Genomic DNA, 22,698 nt, shown 5'->3' with positions numbered 1-22,698 from the left:
GGGGCCGTTGCCCAGGAACCTCCCGCGCCCCCCCTCCCTCCAGCACGCGACCCCCTCTTGTTCCCGCCCGCCGGCCGGCTGGCCTCGCTCCTAACCGGCTTTTCCTTTTCCCACGGCGCGAGGCCATCACGTCCCGAGGGCACGCACACTAGCCCTTAGAGCTCCTCCTCTCCCTTCCCCCACCCCATCCTCGGCCCGGGAGGAGGGAGGGAGGGGCTGAGAGAAGAGAACCGGGTGACACCGCGCGCTCCCTCCCCCACCCCACCCCAAGCCGAGGCGCGCGCGCGCCCCCGGCAGGCGCCTGCATATTAATGAATGGGGGTGGGGTGGGGAAGAGAGCCTCGGCCTCGTGCCCGCGCGTGCCGGGGGGACGCAATTGTGAGGTGGCTGTGACGCACATTCCGGGGTTCTTAAGGGGCTGCGGCGGCGGCGCCGGAGCCGGTATCTGGAGGAGGAGGAGGAGGTGGCTGTAAGGGGGGGAGGGAGGGGGTAAAGACGGTCAACCCCGCTCAGTTACGGTGTGTCTCACTGACCTCCCCCCCTCCCCTCCTCCCTCCATCACACTCCCCCAACCCCAGTCCTAGTGGCAGCTCCGGTCCTGTCCCAGGTTTCCTAGGTGGGGCCGGGGAAGGGGGGGGGGGGGGCGGTCTATCTTGGCCCTGGTGCGGATCGCCCCCTCTCTTCCCCATTCCCTTCTTCCCCCGTGGCTGTACCTGATAAATGGGGGATTACGGATTGGGGTTACTGCAAACCGCCCCGCTCCGAAGCAGCAGCCCCGGTCCCCTGTTCAGCGGCGGAGCTTACCGACCCTACCCAGTCCCAGCCCCTGCCGCCCCCCAGCTCTCCTCCTCCTCGTCCTTCGACCCCCTCTCGCATCCACCGTTGCCTGTCACCGGTTTCTCCCCGGCCTCGACCCCCTCCCAGTTCTCCATCCCCACCGGCAGCGGCGGCGCCGGCTGCAGCAGCAGCACCGCCGCCGCCTCTTCCTCCTTCCCCCTGCTCCTGGCTGCGGCCGCCACAGCGCACAACCATACCATGCAGGATGAGCTGCTGCTGGGGCTGACACAGCAACAGCAGCAGCAGCAACTCTCAGGGTCAGGGCTTCCCGAAAAACTCCCCAACCACCATCCCGTCGGCAGCACGAAAACGGGTGCGACCCACCTCCTCCCCTCCCAGGACTTCAAACCGAGTCTGCACCACCCCTCCTCCTCGTCCTCCTCCTCCTCCTCCTCGTCCTCCTCCTCCTCCACTACCTCCTCCCCCCAGGACTTCAGCAAGCAGCAGCAGCAGCTGAGCAGCCAGAAGAGGAAAGAGTTCAACCCCCCCCACCCTCCCCACCCTCAGGACTTGAAGCAGCAGCCGCCGCCGCTCAACACCCCCGACCAGTACATCTCACAGCAGCAGCAACAGCAGCAGCTCCACCAGCTCCAACAGGAGCAGCTCCAGAAACAGCAACAGCAGCAGTTCAGCCACCCGCACCACCCGCACCCGCACCACCACCACCACCCACCAGACTTCCACCACCCCAAGCTGCCACCGGGAGACTACCATCCCCTCCCCCAGCACTACCAGCCCCCGCTTCAGCCCTCGCCGCCCCAAGCCCAGCACCACCACCACGGGGGGGTGGACAGTCTTCGGAAGATCCCGGCGGCGACAGCAGCGACCGCAGCGGCAACCGGCGAGGGGACCACCGCCGAGTCCCCCAATGTGGGCTTGGCCCCCTCGACGCCGTCTGTGAATCTCCTGCCGGGCTCAAAACTGCCCCCGTCGATGGAGTCCCCCAACCACCCCTTGCTCAACAGCCCCAGTAACCTCCTGCCGGGCGGGGGGCTCGGGGCCGGCGGCGGCTTCAGCAGCCTGCAGAGCCCGGACCTGCCTCACCCAGGCGGCGGCGGAGGGGGCGGGGGCCCCCCAGCAGCAGGAGGAGGAGGCTCCGCTTCGCCGCCGCCGCTGCCAGGCTTCGGCACCCCCTGGTCGGTGCAGACCTCGTCGCCGCCGCCGCCCCAGCAGCAGCAGCAGCCGCCGCCGCCGCCCCAGCCCCCGCAGCCGCAGCCGCCGCCCCAGCCCCCGCAGCAGCAGCAGCCGCAGCCGCCCCAGCCTCCGCAGCAGCAGCCGCCGCAGCAGCCGCCGCCGGGCTCCTCGGCCGCCACCCCGGGCGGCGGCGGCGGCAGCGGCTGCGGCGGCCCAATCAGCGCCATGCCGCCGCCCAATCCGGAGACGGACAGCAGTTTCTACCCGGGGATTCCGTCGTCGATCAACCCGGCTTTCTTCCAGAGCTTCTCGCCCGTGTCTCCGCACAACCCCTGCGCCGGCATGAGCGTGCCGGGCGGTGGCGGCGGCGGCGGCGGCTTCGGCAGCCCCTTCTCGGCGGCCGCCGTGCCCCCGCCCCCGCCGGCCATGAATTTACCTCAGCAGCCGCCGCCGGCCCCGCAGCCGCAGCCCGCGCCCCCAGCTCCGCAGCCGCCGCCGCCTTCGAGCCGGCGCTCGCCTGTCAGCCCGCAGCTCCAGCAGCACCAGGCTGCCGCCGCCGCCTTCCTGCAGCAGAGGAACTCGTACAACCACCACCAGGTACAGGCCGGGCCCAGGCGGGGTCAGTGAGGGTCAGCGGGCCGGGGGCGGGCGGGCGCGAGACCGGCAGAGCCGCTCGGAGCGCAGAGCCGGGGCGGGCCGGGAGGAGGGTGCGGGAGGTCGCGGTGGCAGGCGGCGGCGACGGCCCCGGGGAAGAGGGGAAAGGTCAGGAAGTCACGACGACTGAGGCCAGGGAGAAGCGCTTGCTCTGCAGGGCCTGGGCCAGAGGCGGTGGGCTGGGGAGGCACGAGGCTCAGGAGGGCCCCCCCGCCCCCATTGTGAGCCCTGAAGGACACTTTGAGGTCGACATTGGCTGTAGTTGCCCTCCCCCACTTCCCCGCAACGCCCTCCAGTTCTTGGGTGGGGGCGGGGGCCGGGGGCGTCATTCTGGAGGGAGAAGGTCAGGAACGGCTGCGGGGGCAGGGGGCGTCGAGGGCTACCTGCGCTCCGGCCCCAGCCAAGGGGAGCGGGGAGGGAGGAGGAGCAGGTCGAGTGGCCTCTGATGTAGATGAGGTAAGCGGCCAGTAGATTGAGAGGCCTGGGACCGGGCTGGGCTCCCAGACCCTCTCCGGAACCCCCAACAGAAAAGGTGTGGCAGGAGGGGAGTGTGAATGGGGGGGGGGCGTGTGTGAGCGCGTGTGCCTCGCGTGTGGCACACTTGTGTAGACAGACACATGTGTCACACGGTGTGTGAGCGCCCACGGCGCTGCAGGGGTCAGCCGGCTTCGGGGCGGGAGGAGCCCCGAGGCCGCGTCGGGCCAGGTGGCTGAGCTCCGGGGGCCGGGCCCGAGGCCGGCGCTGCCCCGCGGCCTCGGGGTGGGTGGGGCCGCTGTCAGCCGGGCAGGGGCGGGGGACGTCGGGGGTGGAGATGATCTCTTGCCCACTTGTTATCTCTCCAGCCCCGGGCTGGGGAGCGCTGCTCTCGGCTCGTCGGAGTCCTGCGGTAGGCAAGGAGACAAGTGTGGTGCGGGGTTAGCCCTGTTCGGAAGGCACGGACATGGCATTTTGAATCCGAGAGGGGCGGCTGTCCCTCGGTCTTTGTCATCCACTGGAGGCTGTCAGATGAGTAAAAAAAATGGAGTTGTGACAGGCCCACACTGACGAGTACTGAGCATTGACCGGGCGAGATTGGCTAGAGTTGGGTTTCATGTTTACACCTACGTGGTTGCTTTTAAAAACCAGAGTGCTTAAAAGGGAACAGGTTTCGGAAGATTTTTACTTAAAAGCATCATAGTCGGGGGGGGGGGAGGGCGGGGGGGGCGGCTTGATATTAAAAAAAAGGAAGTGAAATAACACAGACAGACTAGACACAGCAAGATTTTCTGACCTTTAGTGACCCAGACTTTTTTTTTTAATGGCTTGACTACTTGTATTAAAATACAAATTATTTCTCAGAATTATTTTTTTTTGGTCAAGTCAGCCTTTGACTATACATAATCTGATTATCTCAGTCAGTTTTTCGCTTTTTCCTCATAGATTTGTTGACATGACAGGTGAAGCTTATAACTAGATTTTCAAACTTTTTTTCTCTGTGTGGATCTAGTGACTTCCTTACATTTTTCATTTTAGCTAGCTTAAAGGTGTTTTGGTATCTTTGGTGAGAGTTCAGTAAATGTAGCCTTCATCATTTTTGCAATGACACGTATGTATTCTCACTGACAGTGAATGAGAATAGGGTGTTTGTATAAAAAACCCAATTGTGAAATCCTATTCTACTTGTCTCTAATTTATGTAACCTTGAGTAAGGCACGGGATATCTTTGCATCACTCTGTCCATCTTTTGATCTAAAAATTTGCCACAGAGAGCTATTACTCGTAATTTATATAATGCTGTTAGCATGATCTAGAAAGCTTTACAGACCATATGCAAGGATTATTATTTACCAGTTATCAACTTTTAAACAGAGTCTACTAAAAGAAAGTGTGGATTGTGATGGAATACATCAGCTAAAGTTCTCAGGAAACTGCCATTTACACTTTTAAAAGCTGAAAGAAGGGACAACATAAGCTAATAGATGATGTATACCACGCATTATTTAAACTCTGTTTTAATAGAAGAGGAAACTGAGGACCCAGAGAGAATAAGCTATTTGGTGCAAATTCACAGAACTAGTTAGTGCTATTTAACTTTTACACTTTAAAAGTTCCACATGCAAAGTAGATTTGCATTTGAGAATTAAAAACATGAATTACCATAGGCTTGAATACTAGATACAAATTTTGTATTACAGTTAACATTAAATGAGTTTTTTTTCAGTCGTTATAATATCAACTATTCAAGTTTAAAACATAATTATATAAATCCTTATGACTCAAGTTAAAAGAATACTTATAATTTTTCAGTAGAACAAAAATACTCTATATCTTGAAAATAACTTATTTGAAAATTAATATTTTTATCTAAAACTGAATAAGAATTGTATTGTTCTCTTCCTCTCAGAGAAACAGCTTTTATAGTATTTAATTATTGCTACCTTAATCTCAGTGGATCCACCTATAGGTAACATCAGACAACTGCTTAGCAATTCTTAGTTAAAGTGATTGAATAGCATGGAATTTTTTTCTGTTATCTTTTTTTAATAATTTTTTTTGAGTGGCGCTGAATAGCATTGCTAGAACTGGAATAAAGCGCCTTTTATAGATGACTGGGAAAATACGAAAAAATACTGTACTTTTTCTAATTCTTCCTCTATCTCAAAAGAAATTTACTCACGTAACAGAGTAACTCCTAATGTATCATTAGCCATTTTTGTAGCTGTGTAGTACTTTACTTATTTAGAATCAAAGTCTAAAATATTTGTTATATGTTGAGGGATATTACATTTCCTGACAATGAAAAGACTTGAATTTTATTTTAAAGCTATTTATATGGATAGCAGATTGTGATATTTTAAATCACCCTTTAGGTTCTTCATTTTAAGATCTCCCAATTTGAATTTAATATAGATTCTGAAGTACTTTTTCCTTTCCTTTATATTTCATTTGTGTTACTTAACTTTTATTCCTGAAAGAGTGAAAATTACATGAATCATCTTGTCACAATACCTGTATTTTAGCGGTAGTTATGAAACCTCAGCTTGATTGTAATTGTGTGTTTGTGAAAGATGTCAAAAAGTTACTTACCACTAAGATTTGTTTTTAATGGCAAAATTTCAAGCCTATTAGTTTGCATCATTTCTAAAATATACAATGTGGCATATGAATCTTTAATGATACTTTTTTATAATTTAGTCATTTTAAATTGCTATATATGCATACACACTTATTACAGATTAAAAAATTACATTATTTTAACCTGTTTTGATGTTTCAAAAGTAATTTAACTGGATATATTTCCCCAGCCTCTTCTGAAGCAATCTCCTTGGAGCAACCATCAGAGCAGTGGCTGGAGCACAGGAAGTATGTCGTGGGGAGCAATGCATGGCAGAGATCATCGTAGAACTGGAAATATGGGAATTCCAGGAACTATGAATCAGATCTCTCCTTTGAAGAAACCATTTTCTGGTAATGTCATAGCTCCACCAAAATTTACTCGATCTACTCCATCCCTGACACCTAAATCATGGATTGAAGATAATGTGTTCAGAACAGACAACAACAGTAATACTCTCTTACCCTTACAGGTAAGAATGGTATGTAAATGGAATTATTTCTCATGTTAATTTTTTTGTAGTAGCAAATTGGGTAATGAGATCCTAAAATTATTAATTGGCTATTTAAGAAAATAAGGTTTTTTAAAAGCTTTTGTTTTTAACCCAATTATATAACAAGTATTTAATGAAGGCTAAAATATATCAGTAAACTTTGAGATAATTAAGAATTGGAAAGTTTCCTTTTTGTATTTAAATGGTGGAAAATGATGATCTCATAACTGTAGAAAAACTGTATATTTTAAAATTCTAATCAAAGCTTTGGATTGGCAATCATAGAAGGAAGGATCATGCTGTATTTATTGATCAAATAGCCACCAGAGTTCACTATCTAAAATTAATCTGTATTAAAGTATTCCACATTTGCCATAATTCTTACTATACTTCACTATGACCAGCTGTATGTATATTACACTGTAATTAGTGCAGCTGTGTTAATAGCAAAAAGCAACTTCAGGGCTTTTTGCATAGGATTCACATTTATAGTAGCTGGTTCAGAGTGAACTTCCCACTGGTTGATCTATCCACATATCCTTTTTAAATGTGGCCTAATAGTTAAAGCAGAGATCCTAGACATTTTCTAGTCCCTTTGATGTTTGCTGGGATTCTACGCTAATTGAAGTTCCATTATGTCTAATTGCTAATAGGATTTTCTGCAGCAATCCTTTATTGATTTGGGCCACTAAATGAAACATCTATAGGGTAGAAAGAATTTTGGTGTTTGTTTTGTAAGGGTGGGTGTGGGGAAGAGAAGAGAACTGCTCGTTTCTGATGAAAACTTCTATGCTATTGAAGGTGAGATCTAGTTTGCAGTTGCCAGCTTGGGGCTCAGATTCACTCCAAGATAGTTGGTGCACTGCAGCCGGAACATCCAGAATAGACCAGGTAGGCTGCACAGCGAATATTTTTCAGGATTTTGGTTAGGAGTTAGTATTTCTTTCTATATGATTGGGATTTCTCACAAATAATTAATTACTATCCATTTGTAAACATGTTCAAAACATGTCAGAAGACGTAGATATAACTGCTTTGTTTTCTTTGTCATCTATTTCAAATTCCATATTTTTATATGATTGTAAAATACTAAATTTATTTTGGGGAGGGGGAAATCTTAATTTTATCATTGGGATAAATGCACCTAACTTAAATCGTGAATGTTTAGTTCAGTTATTGTATTTAACTTAATCCAAGAAGACTTACAGTTTTGTTTTAAGTATAAAAAATTCATATAACTATAAATTTCATTACTATTTTATATAATTTTAAGTTAATCTTTGTCATGAAATTAGTTTGTCTTAGGATATATTTCTGCCATGCCCTCTGTTTTCATTCAGTTTTCTTCAATTATTATAAAAGGAATCTTATGAGATAGGCTTCAAAATATAAAGAGGGTGTGTGTGTGTCAGTGTGTGTGTGTGTGTGTGTGTGTGTGCGTGTGCATATGTGTGAATATTTTTTAAATACATAAACATTTAAGCTAAATTAAGGTAGAGACCAAAACTAATCTAGCATTTATTTCCCTGTTGTAAAACGACATCTTTATACTAACTCTTGAGCCAGAATTTAAAGGTGAATCTTAGCTATATGGTCTCCAGGCCTAGCCTTGCCCTATTCCACACCCTGTAGGATTAAAAATGTCCATCTGCCTGTGTAGGCAGTCAGTATTTGTGTGTTTATTTGGTACTAGATGATGGGGAGGTTAGGGTAGGATTGCAAAAGAAATAAAAAGCCAGTGGACTCTTCATACTATAGCTTGCAAAAACCCTTTCTTGCTCTAAACCCCTGTTTAAGTGGATAAGGTTTTACCATAAGTGGTAATGCTGTTGCATATAAGTATGTCTTAAGTTTTTATTTATTTGTTTACAAAGAGACAAACTGTCTTCTAAGAAAATAACATGTTACTAACCTATTGTAAGAATTGGTTAAATAATATCAAATAGGTGCTAATTTACAAATGAATTGTATCTGTCAGCAAAAATTCTTTGGAAATAATGTTCCAGACATAAAATATTCTGAAATTGAGAATATTATGTATAGTGTTTTAAAATCCAGAATAGTTTAGCAATTATGGTACCATTATTTTAAGTAGGGACTGGACCTGTGATTTCCTTGGTATAGGGAATGCTCTGTTAAGGAAACTCTAATGCAGTGTGGCACCTCTGTAACTTAGAGAGCTGTCTAAAGCACTTGGAGGTTAAGTGACTTAACTTCAGTCAACCAGCCAAAAACTTGCTAATCTGAATCAGAAGCAGGACTTGAAACCAAGTTTTCCCACCCTCGAGGCTGGCTTGATGATCACTCTGCCATGCTTTCTCTGTTACTATTAATTTATCACATGTAAAAATACTCTGTATTTTTGATTCATCACTAATTCATACTTATCTCCAGTTAACCTGAATCAGTGAGGTTTTATTGTAATAGAGATTTGTTTTAGTAGATATTCTGTACATAAATCCCATAATGGGTAAAAGAAGGAATATATTAATTAGGGAAAGCTTACTAGAGGAAGTGGATTTTAAAGGGATATGGATTGACTGATGATCTGAGAGTGACTTTCAAGCAGAGAATATACACTGGTAGGAACATGCATATTGGACTTTTGAAATAGAAATAAAATTAAAAGACTTGTGTTGGTAGTAATACACAGTTGAACTGGGGAGAAAAGACAACTTGGCAAAAGACCTAGATTATCATTTTTTTGGATTTAAACTCTGTATTTACTGATTTTACTTTGACCTCTTTGGGCCTGAGTTTTTGGCTCTGTAAGATGAAGGAGGGCTTCTAGACATAATGTTCTGTGATGCTTTAAAATTTAAGCATTGTTGGAACTGGGCCTAATAAGCAGGGAATCCCAACAATAGAGGAATAGGGAAAAAAAAAAACAGCAATTATTCTCATTACTCCTATGCTGCCTCTTACTCCAAAACCTATTATTTTTAGATGATGAGTGAATTGAGAGAACTATCATACATGGAAATCTGATATTCAGCAGTTGTGGCAGTAAGTTACTAGTCATGTACTTATATTTCATTATTGTGTGCTAAAATTTGCCTTTGGCTCAGCAGCTTCAAATAGTTACAAAATATTCTAAAACTACTATTTTAGTTTATTAACACAAGGATTTTTCCTAGAAAAAACAAAGTTTTAAAATTAATGGTACTGCCTAATCTTGTACTTACATATAGAAAGGCACTTAATACTCAAATTATTTTCATAAAAGGTAGAGGTTTTCATAGTAAAGGTTCTTAAAAAATACAAGGACCTATCAGATAATGAGCACCTTAACTAATCCTCTAGTAGTCGAATTTATAAACATCACAGAAATATTTTTACCCAAATTATTGGCAGTAGATTTTTTTTTTTAAGCAATTGGGGTTAAGTAACTTGCTCAAGGTTACACGGCCAGTTATTTCTAGGTGTGGTGCTATGTATCAGAGCCCAGATTCGATCCCAGGTCATCCCGACTCTGGGGCCAGTGCTGCACATCCAGGTGTTTCTGGGTGGGTGTTAAGTGTCTGAGCCGGGATTCGATCCCAGGTCATCCCAACTCTGGGGCCGGTGCTATTACTCTCTTTGCTACCTGGCTGCCCTTAGGGAGATTATGTTAAAATTTAAGAATTTGATGTTGAAATTTTTGTTTGCAACTGCTTTAATCACTTTAATTAGAGGGCTTTTCTCATTTTTGTGAGTTTTTTTTGGGGGGGTTGTTATTGTTTATTTTTGTTTTGCTTTCTAAAATATTCTTAGTCTGATATCTTAGGTATACTGAAAACTAAAAAATACTTTGCTTTGAAATTGACCTCTCTAAATCCATGCGTAGGGTTAAGGCTTCTGTAGTATGGCCTGCTGCTCCTATTTTTAGCCAAAGGACTCTATAGATAGACTTAAGACACTGTATATTGTGCATATTTTTCAATCATATGTTTGCCAAGAAATCAGTATGATAGAATTGTCAAAAAGAAATAAAAAAGAAGAATTAAAGAAAACAAATTGAATGTCTGTTAATCAAAAGGCTGATGGGGGGGTTAGTTTATATTTTTTACTGTTCTTTATCAGAACTTTTTATTTTGATGATTTATGTCTTAGTAGGACAAACCTTTGAATTTTAAATAGAAAGTTTCCCCCTCTAGATCTTAATTCAGATGTTTATATTTCTTATGTCAAGATGTTTTATTTCATATTTTCAATCCAAATAGTGTGGATACTTGTTACATTAAAAACTGAAGTGCATAATTTGGTCCCCGTTACCATACAGACTTAGAGCAAATGAAAACTAATGGTCTACTTCATGCACATTTGTGTAACTCTGGCCTTCATCTGTACCAAGTAGAACTTAGTATTTAGGAATCTTTATATGTTAGATGCACATTTACTAATATCTCCCAATAACTCTGCTTACTGGTATTTCCTTTCTCATGTCAGCATGGGGCTAGTGGAAAGAACTCAAGTTTTGCAATCAGAGAACCTGGATTTGTATGTTTGCTCTGCTTCGATCTCTGTGACCTTGGGAAAGTCTTTTTGTTTCCCTTGGCCACAATTTCCTTATCTGTAAGATGAAGTTCTATAAGATGACCTCTGAGGTTCTACCTAGCTTTAAATCTTTAATTCTGTGATTCTTCCAAGTGGTGGCATGCCTTTTCTGCATCATCTTTTTTTCTTTAGATAATTCTCCTCTACAAAATATAGATAATATCTTAGGATCAGTTTAAGAAGGATGTATTTGCAAAGATAATCTTAAAATTGAAGACTGACCACAGAGTCAGGAAGACCCAAGTACAAGTCTTGCCTCTGACCCATGTTAGGTGGTTGACCATGGGAAAAAGTCATTTAACTTGTCAGTTCCCTAGACATCTCTCCAAAGATTCTAAGTAATAGTTTTCAACCTGTGTGTATGGGGAAGGAACTGGGAGTTCCTACATTGATTAGATCACAGGTTTGAACTCACCCTAGTTCCCCCTACCCCCCCCAAAAAAAAACAACAACAATTCAGAGATATTAAGTAAGAACAGGTACTGTTCTTAGTAATAGTGTGGTTTCTCAAACTTTAGAATATAGATTGAAGGGCCATTCCTATCAACACTAGCATCACTACGTTCTTATCAAACATCTCATTAGGTTTGTGATACCAGTGTACATTTTCCATTCTTCCTTTCATCTTAAACCAGAATTTGAGGAAAAGCTCTGTCCTTTCTGAAATGAGCAAAGCAAGATTACATGCGCTTTCCTTACCCCCCCACCCTCAACTTTTAATAGCATAGCAATTCTGCCCTAGTTTCTTTATCCTTTATGAGACCTGTAGAGCATGGGAGAGATTTATTTTTAAAAAATCTTGAATCACTATTATAGTGCAGGTGGTAATGATAGAGAAATAATAGCAGCAATTCAACATCCACAAGTGTTTACTAAGTACTTAATGTCCAGCATTGAGATATATTTATTGGAATATAAAAGAAGGCTAATTTATTATCTCTGTCGAATTTATTTCTATAGTTGAGAGAGGAAAATTTAATTTAAACATTTATTAAGTGCTTACTATTTTCAGAGCATTGTGTTCCATGTTACAAAGACAAAAACAATCCTAAATTTGATGTTGGAACAATGGAAATCAGAGGTAGAAGGTGGAATGTCAAATGTAGAAAACCATTTCAGTTTGGGCAAATATTATAGAAATCTGAAATAAGGTTAGGAAGAGAGGTTGGAACCATACTAGGAATGACCTTAAATGTCAGACTAAAATATAGTATTTAATTATAGAAGTGATAGGGAAGCCATAGAAAGCTTCTCAGGAGGGAGTTACATGGCTCGAGTTGTGCTTTAGGAAGATTTTTTTTTGGCACCTGTGTGGATTGAAGGGGAGAGAGACTTTAAAAGCAGAGAGAACACCTCATCTATAACAAGACAGTATCTGATAAGTGTTTTGAAAGATGTACAAATGAGTTTGAGACAGGGAACGGCCATTACTTTTCCTGAAAGGTAAAGTGGGAAATCAGTTAAACCTGGGGCATGGAGGACATATTTGAGTATTTTAACTAGTCGTGATGAAAGTGGAAAGACATTCCTAGGCATGGTTACAACATGAACAAGAAGCAGAGTTGCATGGAATATTTTTCAGGGAATGGTAACTTGTTTAGTTTGGCTAAAATGTAGCTCATGTGGAAGAGGTGTGAAATAAAACTACAGATGTGAACAATTAGAGAACAAAAAGAAGGTGTGTAAGTGTCTTGCGTTGTGTTGGTCACTGATATGTGATAACAGAGTTCTTATGTCACATTACCGTTGTACTGAAACAATATGATACAGCTACTGTGGATATGTACAACACAAGGGTCAGTGTGACATAGACAGGACTTGTGTGTTAGGTCCATGGAGATTGTTTTTGCTAGATTAAAGACTGTACACTATTAATTTACCTATTTTCAAAAACTTGTATTCTTTGAATTTAAACTAAACATTCTTATAAACTCAAATGTAATGAGATTATTTCTTGTTTCCTTCTGAAAATGTTATATTCCTTTGCAAGAAAAAGTTGTCTTTGAAATAGGATTTGGTTATAATACTGTAACAAATTCTGTCTTAACATAAACTTCTAGTTTGATATTGAGTTTAGTTTATTATATTATTTAGTGACACCTTGGTAATATTTTTATGCTTTATTTCTCCCTAATCAGGCTATATACATTTTCTAGAGTTGGCTTTTTGTTTCCTTTTCCATAATAAATTAATTTTTCCAAATTCTGCTTACTTTTTTTCCCTTCTACTTTCCTTTTTTTCTCCTTTAGATCTTGTTTTGTGATATAGCCCAAATTATTTGTGGTAAATATGTTCAGGATTAGAAAAGAAAAAAAATTGGTTTTAGTTTATCTTTAAAATAAGAATTATAGGTATTAGCCAAGGAAAAATACTGTTTTAATTGCTGATCTACTTATCTTGTCCCTGATACTAGCTATTTCAAGGATTCTTCCATCTCAGCTTTTGTAAACCACTTTCTGACAGTTGTTAATTACCAGTATATTATAAATGGGTGATGGAAAACTCTATCTTGTTGAAGTTTCCATATTTGGAAAACTACTTGCTTGCTTCCATAGAGCTATGTGATAATGAACTTAGACTAGTTTACATAATTTACCAACTCTTGATTATTTTTTTTAGCAGGGTGTCCATAATTACTATTAAATTTTAAACTTTCCACATTTCAATTAAGTAATATCTAATATTTATATAATGTTTTAAGATTTTATAAAGTACTTTGTATTACCTCATTTGATTTATATGATCCTGTGAGAGGTAGGATGCTAGAATATTATCTCAGTTTTGCAAATATGGTGATGGACTCAGAGAGGTTGTGGCTTATTCATGTTCAACATAGTGTTACAAGTGGAATTGAAACTGAGAAAGTCTAGTGCTCTTTTCATTATTTCCCTGTTGTATCTCATTCAAAACCTTTGCAGTATGTAAGCTAGGTTTTTCTCAACCTGGATATCATTTGTTTTTAGTTGCTTTGATTCATAGATAGCCATAAGCCCAAGTTTAGATCACAGACTTCCTCCTATTAACACCCTTCCCTTTGCTTCCCTTCCCCCTTTCCCCCAAAAACTCCACTTGCAATTTTTACCAACAATGGCAACCCTCCTAGGAAAAGGTCTTCTAGCTGGAGAGACACTCGAGTAAGAAGTCAGGGATGAAGGGCATATATTGCCAGAGTTCACAGTATCATGGGGAACAGTGTTCCCCAGAACTACTCAGACAGACTATGTCTCCAAAACAAATTCTTCTTTAAATCAAAACTTTTGAAAACCTTAGTAGTTCCAAGGTTATCTAGCTCATGGGTCATACCACAAATATCAGATTTTCTTGGGGTTGAGTATTTATATATATATATATATATATATATATATATATATATATATATATCTGTTTTCCATCTAATGTGTTTACCTGCCTGCCAAAATAGAGTTATAGGGAGGGGAAACCAAGGGAAAGAAGCAGTTGGGTCCTTTGTTCAGTAACATTGAAATAATATATACCTGAGATAGTCTCATTTTCCTAGTCATCTCTATTAACCAGATCTCAAAGAATATTACTGTTGAAAGGAACCTTGAAATGTAGTCTAACCCTCTCCTTCTGGACAAGAAGAAATTCTGATTCCCAGAGGCATAAAATATGCCTAAGGATCCCAGAACTAGAACTGGAAGGGACCAGAAGCCATTTAGACAAGGAAACTGAGGCCCAGAGAGATGGAAAGGCTAACTCAAGGTCACACAGGCACACGTGAACCAAGGTCCTCCAATTCCAGCGACCTTTACTCCTTCCCTCATAACAGTTACAGTGCCAGTAGTAACAGTTCATATATTTAGAAATAGATAATAGTATTTTGAATTAAAGTATCCTAAATTTAGCCTTTAAAATTGTTTTAGTTTTCCTTAGTTTTACTGGGAGGAGTAATTATGCAATTCCTATAATTTACTTTTGTTGAAATCAACTGGATCTTTTTGTAGATTAAGCTAGAGCTTTCTTAGGAAGACACTCAGAGATGTCATGAGTCCATTTGCCTGTTTCAAGCTGTTTTTGTTTTTGGCTCTTATGTGTGGGATGAAACAGATGGTAACAATGTATAGCTAAACTATTATTTATTTAAAATAGCGCTGTTATTTTTTCCTTTCTGAAGAAGGGGTTTGAATCTTGCTAAAGGATTATGTAGGAAAATCAAGGGATAGAAACCTTGTATATGTGCTACTTCTCTCACAGTGGTACTAAAGATAAAACTAGATACGATGAAACTTCTGCCATATCATTGAGAAAAGTAATCCCTATATAGGGTATGATCCTTAATAGCTCTGAGGAAGAAATAGATTGTGGGGAACAGGCAATGAAGCTAATAGTTTTAAAGCCTCACAAATTGACTGAGGGAGTTGCATGATCTGATTTCGTAGCCAAACAGTGCTAACCAACTTTTTTATAGAGGAGCATGGTCTTGAAACATAACAAATTTCTTGGAAATTCTTTGAATTGTGGTAATGAGGACCAGAAACAAAATGTGCAAGATAATGGGTTCTGCACAAAAGATTTTTAAAAATTGTTGATTACTGCTACTTAACTTTAAATCCTATAATTGCAGAATGGCATGGAATTTCTAGGCATCATTTCTTTTCAAATTATCAAAAGGATGCATCTTAGACTAATGTTTATTTCTCTTTGGTTTAAATGTCTCTAGTAACAAGTGTAGGGAACACAGTATATAACCCAAGAAATGTCAGTCCTTTTTTTTTTTTTTTTTGACAACTCTTAATTGTCAGGAAATTTTTACTTCAACTAAGCCAGTATTGTTCAGCCTTTCTGTAAATTCTATCTACCTGTTTGGAAGAATGCTGGATTTGGAGTTAAAGGACCTACATCCATTCAGCTCTATATATGTATGACCTTAAACAAATCAGTTAACCTCAGTTTTCTTATCTGTAAAAAACAAAAGTTGAACTTGATAACTTTTAGAGCTCTTCCATTCTTAAAGCTTAATGGGCTGAGACGTCTGATATTTTTTCCATTTATATCACAACCCTTCATATTAGAATATTTATGTTCAGCATTCCAATGTTCACATTTTAACTTTGTTGCTCGTCTTTTTGCCTTATTTTATTTGAATATCAGAAATTTAAATTGATAGCAACTTGATCTAAACATTAGATGGTATTCTGTCAAATTAATCAGTCACAAATATTTATGTACTCTGTATATATTTTGTTTTTCCTTATCTGAATATTCCTTAACTGAATTTCTTTAAGTCCCTTCTACCAATTGATTATAAACTCCTTAAGAATAGACCTAGTTTCATTTTTGTCTTTTTATTCTCAGGGACTAGCACAGTATCTGGCATACAGTAGGTGCTTAACAAATGCTTTTTAGATTGAATGAAGACATAAATTCTTGTTTTTCTCAGCCATCAATTTATTAAGCACCTGCTATGTACTTTCTCTGTATATTTCACTAGTATTGGTTACTTTTCTCCTAAGAGAGCTATACTATTTCATAAAACTCTTTTAATCTGTGTATTAAATTAGTATCATGATATAATTTGATAAATTCATTATCAACATTATGAAACACTTAACAAATAAGTTTTATGAAGTCATTTATTTGAATTCCTGGTTATCTCCAATTAAAATGAAATAAGTAACTACTCTTTTTAACCTGAGTAAAAAGTATAATAGAAAAGAGATTAAAATTTTAGAAAATTCCCACTGATTTTCTATTCTACCTTCACCAGCTCAAACACAGATCCACATTAAATGCAGGTATTCCCATGTATATAGCCTAAAATTTTGAAAAATTCTTTGTTCACAGTTCCCTGCTCTGTTACTGATTTCCTATTCTATCCTTAATACTTCAAACATAAATTCACATTAAATGTGGATAGTCCTGTGTATACAGGTACTATTATCAAGGGCAAAAAAGACAGAAAGTAAAATTTGATGGGATTTCTTTTTAAACTAGTACCATTAGTCTCTAAAATGTTATTAAGAACAGTCCTAAAAAGTCTCCTTCAGAATCTCTAGAAAAGCTTCCATTTATCTCCTTGTCCTCTAATTATCTTCTTTGTTTTCTTAAGTATCAGGTTTCAAGATGAATTTTAATTGTATTTGTTCAATTTGCTTTGCAGATTTTTATTAATAGTATTTAAACAGTACTTATACACTTTTTCCCCCCATGGAAAAAGTGCAGTATAGATTATGGATCGCATTATAGATGATTTTGGAAAGCTTGCCTAGGAATCAAATCACAAATTATAACATCATTTCAATGGGAGAATGTATTTAATTTCTAAACCAGCTGTTTACAGGAGAACTTATCAAACACAGTTGTCCAGCTTAAGAACAGGTTATATCTTAAACTTTGCACCAAATAGGAAGATTTTTCAACACAAATTTTCCAAATACATAATGACTTTTCTTTGAGCTCATTACTTTGTCACTGTAATCTTTGGAGTTCAGTTGCAAAATCATTTGAAGAAAGTGATGACCACAATTGTCTAGTAAAATCATTATTGATGAAGTTAACGTGGAGTAACTGGAAACCAAAATATAGTATAGTTCAGTGTACTGAGAACTGTCCTTGAAACTAACCTTGACAGGGCAGAGAGAAAGATGAAAGTTCCCTCATTTTACAGAGAGGAAATGAAGTCCAAGAGAGATAAAGTAACTTCCCTGAAAGTCATAAATGTAATAAAAATTGCTGAAAGTCAAATCTAGGTGCTTGCTTATGTTATAAATCCATGCTGCCTAACAGTTGTAACCTTCAAGTGCTACTAACTTATATCCATAGATCAACAAGTATTAAGAGCTGCTGCCTTGCCAGGCACTGTGCTAGGTGCTGAAGATACAAAAGACAGGAATGAAATTGCCCTTGCCCTCAATGAACTTACACTCTTTAACAGAATTTCAACATAATAAAGTTTTAAGAAATTTTGATCATAGATTGAATGTCCATCCAGCATTACATAGGATCACACATCATAGCTGAAAATTTATCATAATTATTTGCTCTTTTGTTTAGAGAATATTGATGGAAAATGGGTTATTTTATTAAAAAGATTACATTTTTAGTATATTTAGTAATGCAGTAATCCCTTTTTAGAGTTCTTTAAGGTTTGCAAATTGATTTCCTTAAATTGGCAAATTGAGAAGCTAACCTTTAAAGTTTAATTATTAATGCTAATTGAATTGCAGTAAAAATGGAAATCATTTCTGAGAAATCATTTCACAAAAATTAATTTTATATACAACTTTTCAGAAACATTATGTAAATTAGAGTATAACTATTTAGTATTTAGTGTCACAAAATTCAGTTTTCTTCCATTGTGAATTCTTCACATTAAACTTTTATAGATGCTTCCATCTTTTAGAAACAAACCTGCATTGAATACTTTAACAAACTCAATTATATGGTCTTTTCTTTAGTCCAAATAATCTTAGTTGATGTGACCTCCACAAGATATGCTTTCTAGCCCCTCTAACAAATTGTGATGCTCCTCTCTGAACCTCCTCAAAATTTCCACATCACTAATAAATAATAACTACAGAACCATATAACTTTTCTATTAAGGTTAGTACTCTTTTGCTAAGTGTCCTAGGAATATCTTCTTTGGTCTTATGAATCCCAGTATGTTGCTTATGTTTTAAATTGTATGTTTTCTGACTCAAATCCTCTGACCTTCTAGATTTTCTTTACTAATCAGAGCTGGGCAGTTACTTATTATATATATATATATATATACATATATGTATATATATATATGAACAGTTTAATTTTCTTTACGTATAGTCTTATATTTTTGTGTCCCTAATTTATAATTTGGAGTGTTATAGTCATATTGTGTTCTTTTAGCTATCAGATACATATACATGAAATTTGATGTTTTCTGAAATTATGCTTTTATTCATTCATTTACCCTTAAAATGTGAAACATTGAGTTATGATCACTGTAGAAGTCAACTTGCTATCTAAACCCTTTCTTTGAATTTTTTTCAATAATATTCTTTTTTTATGTGATCTAAGTCACTGATTTAATCTTGATCCCGTTGAATTAAACAACAGTTCAAATATTTAAGTACTTATTGTTTATGCTTAGAAAATGTTACCTTTTTCTTTCATGACTTTTATGTAGAATTAAGAGATGGACCTTAGAAAGGAGAAAATTAATTTGTATAATTTGCTGTCTAGACTATACTTTCTTTCACTGACATCACTCTCCCATCCTAAAAGATGTCATATGCCATCCCCTATCATTTCAATGCTTTAATGGATCAGTTATCTCATTATTGTGTGAATTCCCTCCATTGGTTTGAACTGTAACCCATCTACCCCTTCTTATGTGGTGTGGTTCTTGTCTCTGTTCTCCCAGATGTCTTCTACAGAGGATCTACCTAACATGTTAAGTGGCATTCCTTTAGGGATTTTCAGATTTCATTGGTACCAGTTCAGTTTTGCTCTCTTGCTAGCCACTATGCTACCTACATTATTGGCCAACCTCCTTTGAAGATATTACACATACCACTTCATGAAATTCAACTAAAAAATAAAGTTACATCATATTTGGCACAGTCCTTGAAACTGATGGTAGAAAGAATGTCAGTGTTAATATATAACCCAGTCCCATACATGAAAGGAATCCCCTACCTGAGATACCCAGTATATGGTAACATCCTGCCTCTGCATGAAGATCCCCAGGAAAGAGGCACTCCCAACTTCTTGAGCAGTCTGTTCTACTTTTGAATAGCTCTAATTGTCTCTGACAGAAAGCCTAAATCTTTACAATTTAGCCCATTGTTTCTGGCTCTACCCTTGAGCCCAACAGGTCAACTCTGCTTTCTTTTCTACATGACTACCTTTCATTGCTCTCAATCTGAGGGGGGCAGTATGATTTACAGAATGTGTGAACTTGAAATTGGAAGACATAAGTTGAGATCACAGCACATTGGCTTTGTTACAGTGAGCAATCTCTTACCTCCTCAATTGTACTTTCTTTATCTGTAAAATGAAGTGACACTTGGACTACCTCATTCAGCGGAGTCACAGAGTAGATAGATAAACTCATTGACAAGAAAATATGAATTCAAATTCTGCCTCTGATATACATTGCCTGAATGAATCTTTGCAAGTTACTTCTCAGTACGAGATAAAGAAATAACAGTACGAGATAAAGAAATAAATTATTATTCTTATAATTGGAAATCCATGTTCAACCTGGTCTTTATAGTTTTAGAACATTCTAAAGCATGCAAGCATAATTCTTCAGGAATTAAGTTGTATTTAACCAGGTTACAGATCCATCCCACAAAACAACAACTAAATTTGATGTTTCTTAACAATACTGTTACTACAGAACTGAATTGAAAATGTGGTATGAAGCTCTGAGTCCCTGTGTCCTTTTTAAAAGTATTACATTTTTACTAAGTGATAGAATAGGTATGAATATCTTTTAAGCATGGGGTGGTTAGGTGGCGCAGTGAATAGAGCACTGGCCCTGAAGTCAGGACTTGAGTTCAAATCTGGCCTCAGACACTTGACACACTTACCTAGCTGTGTATTAGGGCAAGTCACTTAACCCCAATTGCCCTGCCTTCGGCCCTCCAAAAAAGCAAAAAAAAAAAAAAGAATGCTGTAGGGGTGGCTAGGTGGCACAGTGAATAGATCACCTGCTCTGGAGTCAGGAGGACCTGAGTTCAAATCCGGACTTAGACACTTAACACAAAAACTAGCCATGTGACCTTGGGGAAGTCACTTAACCTAAATTGGCCCTACCTTCTCCCCTCCAAAAAAGCAGAAAAAAAAAGAATTAAGCAACATCTGCTTCATATTATTCTACACACACACACCCCAAAACTCCAGAAAGGAAAGATTTTTTATAGCTACTTTTTTGTCTTACTCCCCTAAATTTTTATCTTTTCCTACATCTATTTCATTTGATATAGAAATTGAGACATATTTAAATGTTTTCCTGACTATATTAAATGCCCTTGTTAGAGGCTCTGAATCTGCCCCCTTAGTTGACAGGTTTTTTGATTTTCTTTACCCAAAAAAATACTTGAGCACAGGTCAGATAGTCCATAGGCCATTATAAAAATAAAAAAATCTTTGTCTCATTTTCTCTGATTCCATATGAGTGGTTTCTTGGACTATTCCATTCCTGAAATAAAACTGTATCATGATAACAGTAGGTGTAATAAGGATTCAGTATTCAAACATTTGAAGCTGTTCTGCAATATAATGTGGTAGATTTTTCGCATTAAAGATTAAAAGCTTTGTAAAATAATTTCCAAGAGTGGTATGGTAAATATTTTTTACTATAGGATGATGTGCTTCTCAAAGACATTTTTTTTTTAAAACAGATTCTTTAGGGGGAAACACACACACACATATATATTTCCTGCAGCCTTTATAGACTTTGGAATTCATTTAAAAGTAGGTTAGCATTGACTAAAATTAAGTCATCTGCTTTCAGAGTTATAATTAGAGAAAATAAACTGTTTAATGTTTTGTAAAAAAATACATTAGGTATATCTTTTGACTAATCAACACAGATGGTCACAACAAGGAAAGTGAGGAGGGAGGAAACAGGTAATTTATACAAAGATAAACACAAAATCAGAAAGAGGGAAATAAACATAGAAATAGACTTCATGGAATATCATCTTTGGGACTTTTAATATATTATTGCTCAAGACTTAGTTATTTTAGATGTTTACAGTTTTGATCATAAAAAAAATAAAGGAATTTGGGGGATGTATACTGTAGTCCAGAAGACAATAAGTCAAAAGCCATCTCAAGTTTATGGTCTTGGAAGTTCCTTGGCCCTATTCTAAGAAAGGCAATAAAATAATTTGTATATGTACCTGTATTATTAGAGGCATAATGTCATTCTTTTACTATCTGAGAAACTGAGAGATAGGGATTTGCCCCATATTATGAATTCATTTTCCATGCTATCACAGACAGATGTTCTAAGTTTCCTTTGTTGTTTTGATTCTGAGGGAAGGAAGAGAGATTCTTTTCCTAGAGGTGAAATTGTACATTGCTATGTGTTTGTGGCTTTTTCTACTAATGTACAACTGGATTATAGATGAGCCCCACAAGCTTAGGTCTCTCTCTACTTAGCTGGTTAGATTAGCTTGGTTAGACCTTCCCCCTCCCTGCCCTTCCTCATTTATTCTTATCTTGCTTAGGAAGGCTATACTTAAGGTAAAACTCTTACTTTCTTCTTTCTGAACCTCTGTTATCTGCTATTGAAGATGAGAATTTTTTACACCCAGACCATATTGTTTTGCTTTGTCTTTGTGAAAGAGAGGACTTGGGCTGAGGACAAAGGAGGATCATGAGAAAAAGAGATTAGACTTTGCTTTTTGGCTCTAGAGGGCAGAAGTAGGAAATATGGGTAGATGCTGTAAAGAAGCAGCCTATAGGCTTGATGTGAGGAAGATTTTTTAAAAAATTAAGAATTAGAGTTAGCCAAGAATAGAATGGGCTTCTTCTAGAGGTAGTAAATTCTACCTCACTGGAAAGTAGGCAGTTGAAAAATGGATGACCTATTCATTAACTATGTTGTAGAGCAGATTCTTTTCAGGCACTGATTGGATTCAGGTTTTCTCTTACTTCACTTCCAATTTGGAGTAAATTGATATATTTCCTAAAGATTTTTTCATTGTTTCTGTGTGTCTGTTTCTATTTATAGAGGGTAAGTGTTATGAGGTAGTGTGTGTGTGTGTGTGTGTGTGTGTGTGTTGCTTGTACATATTTGTAGTAATGAATTCATTTCATCCACTGAACTCCTTATGACTTAATACCTTATCTCCTTGTGTTAATTCTGAGACTATCCTTGGAAACAATGAGCTAGTAAGGCAAGAATGGTATGAATATTCTTTTCCTGTTTTAGAAATGGTGGAAACGAGAGATTTGTTATGAGATTGGAATTAACCTCTGAGTATGCTCTGTT

At 39.3% G+C, this 22,698-nt stretch overlaps 1 protein-coding gene across 12 annotated transcripts in view; it reads left to right on the top strand.

Moving 5' to 3' along the window:
- The first annotated feature begins 553 nt into the window (after positions 1 to 553).
- Positions 554 to 22,698, top strand: part of CPEB2 (cytoplasmic polyadenylation element binding protein 2) — a 79,251-nt gene continuing 57,106 nt past the window's right edge. For 2 of the 12 annotated variants that reach the window (XM_069069557.1, XM_069069548.1), the window contains exons 1-3: positions 554 to 2,568; positions 5,910 to 6,191; positions 7,014 to 7,103. In XM_069069557.1, the coding sequence (XP_068925658.1) occupies positions 721 to 2,568; positions 5,910 to 6,191; positions 7,014 to 7,103 (2,220 nt within the window). In that variant the 5' untranslated portion in view covers positions 554 to 720. Of the gene's footprint in view, positions 2,569 to 3,138; positions 3,158 to 3,418; positions 3,512 to 3,556; positions 3,706 to 5,909; positions 6,201 to 7,013; positions 7,104 to 22,698 lie in introns of those variants that run through there. The other 10 variants (XM_069069588.1, XM_069069573.1, XM_069069580.1 and 7 more) reach the window with 8 other exon arrangements.

Source organism: Petaurus breviceps, unplaced genomic scaffold (assembly GCF_028583685.1).
Source record: "Petaurus breviceps papuanus isolate PSGF00001 unplaced genomic scaffold, PetGlider_PUasm1.0 140, whole genome shotgun sequence".
In the NCBI taxonomy this organism is placed as follows: Eukaryota; Metazoa; Chordata; class Mammalia; order Diprotodontia; family Petauridae; genus Petaurus; species Petaurus breviceps.
This window is presented reverse-complemented; position numbering and strand designations above follow the sequence as displayed.